Genomic DNA, 7,874 nt, shown 5'->3' on the forward strand with positions numbered 1-7,874 from the left:
ACGGTGGACTTGCAACTAGGATGAAAATGGGTCGGGGTTGCATATCGAGGATTGACTTGCAATTGAGACAAAAATGGATCTGCCCCCAGTTGTGTATCATGTTGGGGATCGTAGCAGAAATTTAAAATTTTCTACGCATCACCAAGATCAATCTATGGAGTAATCTAGCAACGAGAGGAAGGGGAGTGCATCTACATACCCTTGTAGATCGCTAAGCGGAAGCGTTGCAAGAACGCAGATGAAGGAGTCGTACTCGTAGCGATTCAGATCGCGGTTGATTCCGATCTAAGCGCCGAACAACGGCGCCTCCGCGTTCAACACACGTGCAGCCCGGTGACGTCTCCTACGCCTTGATCCAGCAAGGGGAGAAGGAGAGGTTGGGGAAGACTCCGTCCAGCAGCAGCACGACGGCGTGGTGGTGGTGGAGGAGCGCGGAACTCCAGCAGGGCTTCGCCAAGCACTACGAGAGACGATGAGGTAGAGAGGTAGGGCTGCGCCAAGAGGGAGAGGATCTCGCGTGTCTTGCAGCCCCCAATACCTCAAGTATATATAGGGGAAGGGGAGGGGCTGCGCCCCCATCTAGGGTTCCCTCCCTAGGGGTGGCGGCAGCCCCAAAACCCATCTAGGGTGGCGGCCAAGGGGGGAGGAGAGGGAGGCGCACCAGGCATGGGCCTTAGGGCCCATCTGCCCTTAGGGTTTGCCCCCTCTTCTCTCTAGGCGCATGGGCCTTGGTGGGGAGGCGCCCCAGCCCACCTAGGGGCTGGTCCCTTCTCACACTTGGCCCATGTATGCCTCCGAGGCCCGTGGCCCCTCCCGGTGGACCCCCGGACCCCTTCGGTGGTCCCGGTACACTACCGATGATGCCCGGAACACTTTCGGTGGCCAAAAATATACTTCCTATATATCAATCCTTACCTCCGGACCATTCCGGAACTCCTCGTGACGTCTGGGATCTCATCCGGGACTCCGAACAACATTCGGTAACCGCATACATACTTTCCCTATAACCCTAGCGTCATCGAACCTTAAGTGTGTAGACCCTACGGGCTCGGGAGTCATGCAAACATGGCCGAGACAACTCTCTGGTCAATAACCAACAGCGGGATCTGGATACCCATGTTGGTTCCGACATGCTCCACGATGATCTCATCGGATGAACCATGATGTCAAGGATTCAATCAATCCCGTATACAATTCCCTTTGTCTATCGGTACGATACTTGCCCGAGATTCGATCGTCGGTATCCCGATAACTTGTTCAATCTCGTTACCGGCAAGTCTCTTTACTCGTTCCGTAACACATCATCCCGTGATCAACTCCTTGGTCACTTTGTGCACATTATGATGATGTCCTATCTAGTGGGCCCAGAGATACCTCTCCGTTTACACGGAGTGACAAATCCCAGTCTCGATTCGTGCCAACCCAACAGACACTTTCGGAGATACCCGTAGTGCACCTTTATAGCCACCCAGTTACGTTGTGACGTTTGGCACACCCAAAGCACTCCTACGGTATCCGGGAGTTGCACAATCTCACGGTCTAAGGAAATGATACTTGACATTAGAAAAGCTTTAGCATACGAACTACACGATCTTGTGCCAGGCTTAGGATTTGGTCTTGTCCATCACATCATTCTTCTAATGATGTGATCCCGTTATTAACAACATCCAATGTCCATGGTCAGGAAACCGTAACCATCTATTGATCAACGAGCTAGTCAACTAGAGGCTTACTAGGGACATGGTGTTGTCTATGTATCCACACATGTATCTGAGTTTCCTATCAATACAATTCTAGCATGGATAATAAACGATTATCATGAACAAGGAAATATGATAATAACGAATTTATTATTGCCTCTAGGGCATATTTCCAACATATCATGGGTGGAATTGCAACTAAGACAAAAACAGATAGCCCGACACCCTAGTTGAATGTCGAGTGTGGACTTGCAACTCGGACAAAAAATGGACCATGTCTAGTTGTGTGTTGTAGATGCACTTGCAATTGGGACAAAAGTGGGTAGGGCCCTCAATTGCGTGTCAAGGATGGACTTATAGCTGGAACAAAAATTGGTCGCGGCCCCAGTTGCATGTCGTGAGTGGATTTGCAACTGGGGCAAAAATGGGTCAGGGCCAATTGTGTGTGAAGGATGGACTAGTAACTAGGACAAAAATGGTTCAGACCCCAGTGGTGTATCTAGGGTGGAGTTGTAACTGAGAACATAAAAAGAGTCGCCACCACCCCTGGTTGCGTGTCGAGGGTGGACTTGCAATAATGGAAAAAATGGGTAGGGTCCAGTTGCGTGTTGAGGATGGACTTGCGACCGGGACAAAAATTTGGCCTTTAATTGCATATCCAAGGTGGAGTTGGAACTAGGATAAAACGCTCGTAGTTGCGTGTCAAGGATGGATTTGAAGTTGTAATAATTCTTTTTCACCCCACTCGTCAACATGTCTTTATTTCTTAGAACATTTTGTGGATCTCTCTCTCTTGATCAACTTGTGCATAATTTCGATCAAGAGAAACATCATTATTTTGAGTTCACTCCTGAGACACATTTTTGTTACACCTAAACGCTGAGTTCGTCGTAACATCAGCAGCAACAACAACAACAAAATCGTCGACATGTCTTTGTTCCTTGGAACGCTTTGTGGACCTCTCTCTTAGTGAACTTGTGCATAATTTCAATAAAGAGAAACAACTTTATTTTTCACTCATGACACACATTTTTTTATATTTGGGGAATCGACAGGAGCACTAACTTTTGATAATGTATAGGGCACACGTTTTTGATGGGTGTACGCAGCAAAACCCAAAGAAACAAAAACATTTACTCAACCAATGCCCACAGTGGGCATGGCCCCAGCAAATGCCAAGTCACTCCTTGAAGGTCAGCAAGGCTGCCTCATGGTGTGTCATGCGACGACCTATGAAAACATGTATGTTCCTCTCTTTTCAGATGGGCCATGAGTTGTAAATGACTTTTCAGATGGGCCATGAGTTGTGAATGAGCCTGCCGCTACAATGCCTTCACATTTCATTTGACTAGTTAATGAGCATCCACCATCCAGACACGACACCAGGTTCACGGAGGAAATTTGACACCGGCAACTCCTCATTGGCCAAGTGATCACCTGGTTCCAGACTACGACCGAGCAGGGGCAATCTTTGCAAAGGTGGGTCGCAAATTTTTTTTTTTGAGGGGAAAGCCTTCATGACTAGCTTTATTAGAACTCAAATAATATTTACATCGTCTGCTAATAAAGCACGATGTGTTTCTTCAATTTTTTAATCCGTTCACACCGGAATTTTTTTTGTTCTATCCAAGATGGTACTAAATTTTTGTGTGTCCACCTGTTAAAAAAAGAAATAGTTTTGTACCGAATTTTGTACGTGGGCCGGCGGCGGTCCAGCAAAGCAAGACCATTGGTTTCCTGCTCATGCATATGAGAAACATTATTTACCGTATGGGGCGGCAAATAGTCAGAATTTCGTACATGGGGCCGAAGATTGAGCTGGCCTGTTTTTTTTTCTCCATTTTGTACATGTGTTTGAGTTGGCCATTTTTTAGCAGGAGTTATTTGTTCGAATGGCTATAAGCACGTGGTCAAAATATTGAGGTCATGAGTCTAATCCTTTGACTCAACGGTTCTTCTGGATTTTTATTCGTCTCTTACAAGCACACGTCATTTTGGTAACTGCCAGTGACCTGACCCAGACACGAATTATTGTGCATCCCACATGCCATTTGACGATACAGGAGAATATATTGCTTAGGTATAATTAAAAGAAATTTTGGCACATGCCAATAAAAGAGGATATGCTGGTTTGGCTCTGATTAAAAAAATATAGGCAAGTAAGCGCTAAGATAATTAAAGAGAATAAACCCCGATAAAGTAGGGACCACCTGTTTATGTGTTGATTATGGCAATGAAATGAGATTAATTGAGTTAGTAATCTATCTGGTTACGTCATCGTAGGAAAATGGTCGAAGCAACTATGCCCTGAAGGTCATCATGGGACCACAAAATAAGGAGCCAACCATAACCTAGACACGAAGGCAGACGAAGAAGAAAAAAAAAACACGAGTGAGTGATAGCCACCACACCGACCAACTCCAGCACTATCAAGATCTCGCGGGTCAAACATGACCCGCAAGAACACCGCAACTCCTCGCTCTGTCGCCCAATCGCTACGGAGACCGTTTTGATGGACACATCTGTTAGCTCTTCCGATGCTTCTCGCAAAAAAAAAAATTCTGTTACAGCGCACGGGCATATGTGCTAGTATAGACAAAACTATGTAGACACGGGACAAGAGGCGGGCGACACATCACACACGTCACGTGGCCACCGTCCGTCCGCCTGCAGGTGGGCCCCCTCCTCCACGTCCTTCCAGAAACATCCACACCACTCGCCACTGCCCACTCCACTCCACCCCACCCGTGATACACGCGCGCGCGAGAGCGAGACCCATCGCCACAGCACTCACTCCGGACCGTAATCCCGTCGCCGAATCTCACGCGCCGTCGACGTCAATGGCGTCCACGCCCTCCGCCGCCGTCCACTGCGCCGCGAGGACATTCTCCCCCTCCGCGCCGCGCCGCGGGCCGGCGAAATCTGCCTCCTTTGTCAGCGTTCCGGGGGGGCGGCGCCGGGTGGTGGCCGCGGCGCTGGGGGACATGGACATGCGCCCGGCCATCGACGAGAACCCGGAGGGCGTGCTCTCCGGCGAGTGGCCCGGCAACTTCTCCCTCGCCAGCTACGACGACCTCCGCCAGTACCTCGAGTCCCAGATCGTCTCCACCGACAAGGTCCGTCCGTCGCTCGCTCGCCTTCTTGCCAGATGCGTCTTTTTCGCTTTCTCTGGCTGGATCTGATGGCTTTCCGGTGGTTCCGTCGCGACTGCATCGAATTGAATCTGGTTCGGTTGGTCTGCTGCAGATGAGCCCCACGGCGAAGCTCGGGGAGGTGATGTCGCGCCCGGTGGAGGTGGCCACGCCGGACCAGAAGCTGGCCGAGATCGACGCCCTCTTCGCCACCCAGTCCGGCCTGCCCGTCGTCGACGGCGAGGGCAGGTGCATCGGGGTCGTCTCCAAGAAGGACAAGGCCAGGGCATCCAATGGGGTGAGTCGGTGCTCTTCAACCAATTGTATCTTGAATCATCAATTGTAGGAATATGTCTAATCTGAAAGAAGGCGTGGATGGGGAATTGTTCCTGTCTTGTTTCATCTGTCGAACATGGATTTATGTCAAAGTCAAATTCAGTTGTATGCTCCACCGATTGTTAGGCTTACAGTGACACTAGCTGAACTTTCAGTTCATACTGAATGCTGAAGCAAATTAAGGCCAACAATAGCATGCTGAGGTCCCCTGAGGTTGGTTCCTGAATGTTCAGGGATTGGATTAGATGGCATGAACTTCAAAGAATAACCTCGAATGCACAGAACGTTTGGGGGTGCAAAGAAAATGTTGCCTGCTGAAGCGCAAACTTATAACTAAAAGAATTTAACCATTAACATGTTCAAGTCCTTTAAGGTGGTGCTGCCACAGCATTTAGGGGTTGAATTAGATCGTGTGAGCTTCCAAAAATTACCTCGAGCGCAGAAAACGTCTACCCTGAATTTCACATCTAACATGCTGAATATTACAGTTATCCAATGGCAAGCAGTTACCTATATATGGTTCAGCATGCAAGCGAGGGACGACAATAGTTCATTGCCCTGTGTCTCAAATTTTCTTTTACAGAGTAAAGAAAATAAATACAACTAAGCAGTAAAGTTTTGAGATACAAATTGAGTATGTAGAAGCTGTACTTCTGTTTTCTAAATACATCATTTTAATCCAGGGCCTATTTAGTTTTAGGCGCGATATGTGTGTTAGAAACATCCCTGAATAAAGGCCCCTACCAAAGCATCTCACCTTGCTTAGTGCATAGACCATTCTACTGTGGTGTTCCTAGGATGGGTCTATTTCCATGTTGAATAAATTTTCTAACAATCTTCAGTTTGGCTCGATATGACCAGGACATGTGCACATAATTGTATTAGAGAATAATGTTCGGTTTTTCTTTTGTAAAGTTGCTGAGATTCATTCTATAAGGGTTTCTGATGATGCTGATCCGGCCTGCTCTTATAATGCAGTTGGACTCAACCATTGGAGAAGTCATGTCCTCACCTGCTGTAACTCTGACCCTGGAGAAGACCGTCTTGGGTAACTTTTGCTTCCCCTCTACTCTACAACCTACTGCTCTACAGCATATGGTTAATAGAAACACAAAGTGTACTGATGTGTTCTTTTTTGTAATTGTGTGTATGAGCAGAAGCTGCTGCATTGATGCTCAAGCATAAAGTTCACAGGATACCAGTTGTGAATGAACAACAGCAAGTGATAGGTAAGAATTTGAAAATCCCTTCAATTGCCATTTTTGAAAAATAAGTAGATGTAGTCATTTACTTGGTATAGTTCATCTAGGTTGTCATAAATGCTATGGGCTGCAATGTAATTTTGTAAAACAAAAAAGGGTTTGCTGCTATGTAGAACTTTTGCTTGTAGCTGTTTGCATTAGGATCCTAGGGTAAAGAGATAACTGTGTTGAAAATGCTTGGGCTCTTGCTGGTTCGATGGAAACTGGTAGGTCTCCAGTGATGCTCTTATGAACAATGCATTTAGTTTTTGTAATCTTTATCGAGCCTCATATTTCCTGAACATTCTGCTACCAGTATAATCTACCTTCCCAGGGCTTCCATAAAAAACAAGCCAAAACCTGCCATGTGTCCACATCAATTTCTATTGTTAACTGTCAGATTTTCACCGGTTCCCAGTTCCGCAAAACCTAGTGTGACTGATCCGCAAATGCATAAAATTCCAATGACTGCGTACACATTACTTACCTAACAAGAACAAAGAACACTGTTTTCACTTAACTCGGTAGAATCCTTCCATTATAACTGCATAAACATTGTCCTCCTAGCCAGAACAAGAACACTGTTCACATACATAACCATGTTTCTTTCCGACAAGCAGGGATTGTCACGCGGACGGACGTGTTCCAGGCCTTGGAGGCCAGCAAGGCATAAGAAGATCCTGCATCCTTTGTCCTCACTGTACATGTCGACAGCGGCAGCAGCCTATTTAGCCTACGGGACTGCCGCTCCTGTACAGTAATAACCCTAGTGGTGTGATGTGTACATGCCAAGGCCTTCCTATAGCGTGCTCTTGGGGTGTATGAGTCGCGCCATGTGTTGTTGGACCTGTGTGACCTTGAATAGCTGTTCTGGCATGGGTATGTTTGCTCTCTCTTTTGTGATGAAATTGTGAGTATTTGTGCAGTTGAGAACTTTGCCTTGGTTGGAGCTGCTCTCCGAAGCTATCTATCTTTCATGTAAACAGGTGCTATCCGAAGCTGAAGTACATTTGAACTTTGATCGTTTTAGCATGTATATATGGTTTTGTTTTGAGAAAGATGTGGGAAGGCTATCCATGTGGAACCAATATATTTATCTGCCTCTTACAGTATCCATGTGACCATGTGAATTGCCAGAAAGTTTGAGCTTTAAATTAGAGCTTGAGAACCAGAAAAGACAATAAAAAATAGGATGGTGCAAAATGGGCCGAATTCGAGGCAGTTCAGCAACTACCCATTACAAACTCCGTTGGTAGGATCTGGATTTGAAATTTGTGGCATGGTAGATGAACATTGTGTAACTTCTCACCAGCAGGCACTAAGGGTCTGAGAGAGTAAAGCATCTTTTTCTAAAAAAAGAGAGTAAAACATCTGAGGCTACCGTTCCCCCAAGATGAGGGTACCAAATAGTCGCGACAAATGATGTTGAAATTCGATAATATCGACACCATACCACGAAATTTTGT

The 7,874-nt window shown here is 46.6% G+C and overlaps 1 protein-coding gene across 1 annotated transcript; it reads left to right on the top strand.

Moving 5' to 3' along the window:
• Positions 1-4,439: 4,439 nt before the first annotated feature.
• LOC125534975 (CBS domain-containing protein CBSX1, chloroplastic-like) lies at positions 4,440-7,466 on the top strand. Its single transcript, XM_048698039.1, has 5 exons — positions 4,440-4,816; positions 4,947-5,129; positions 6,146-6,215; positions 6,325-6,396; positions 7,029-7,466. The coding sequence occupies exons 1-5, from the start codon at positions 4,541-4,543 to the stop codon at positions 7,079-7,081; spliced, it is 654 nt and encodes a 217-aa protein (XP_048553996.1). The 5' UTR covers positions 4,440-4,540; the 3' UTR covers positions 7,082-7,466.
• Positions 7,467-7,874: the final 408 nt, after the last annotated feature.

This window comes from Triticum urartu, chromosome 2 (genome assembly GCF_003073215.2).
Source record: "Triticum urartu cultivar G1812 chromosome 2, Tu2.1, whole genome shotgun sequence".
Classification (NCBI taxonomy): domain Eukaryota; kingdom Viridiplantae; phylum Streptophyta; class Magnoliopsida; order Poales; family Poaceae; genus Triticum; species Triticum urartu.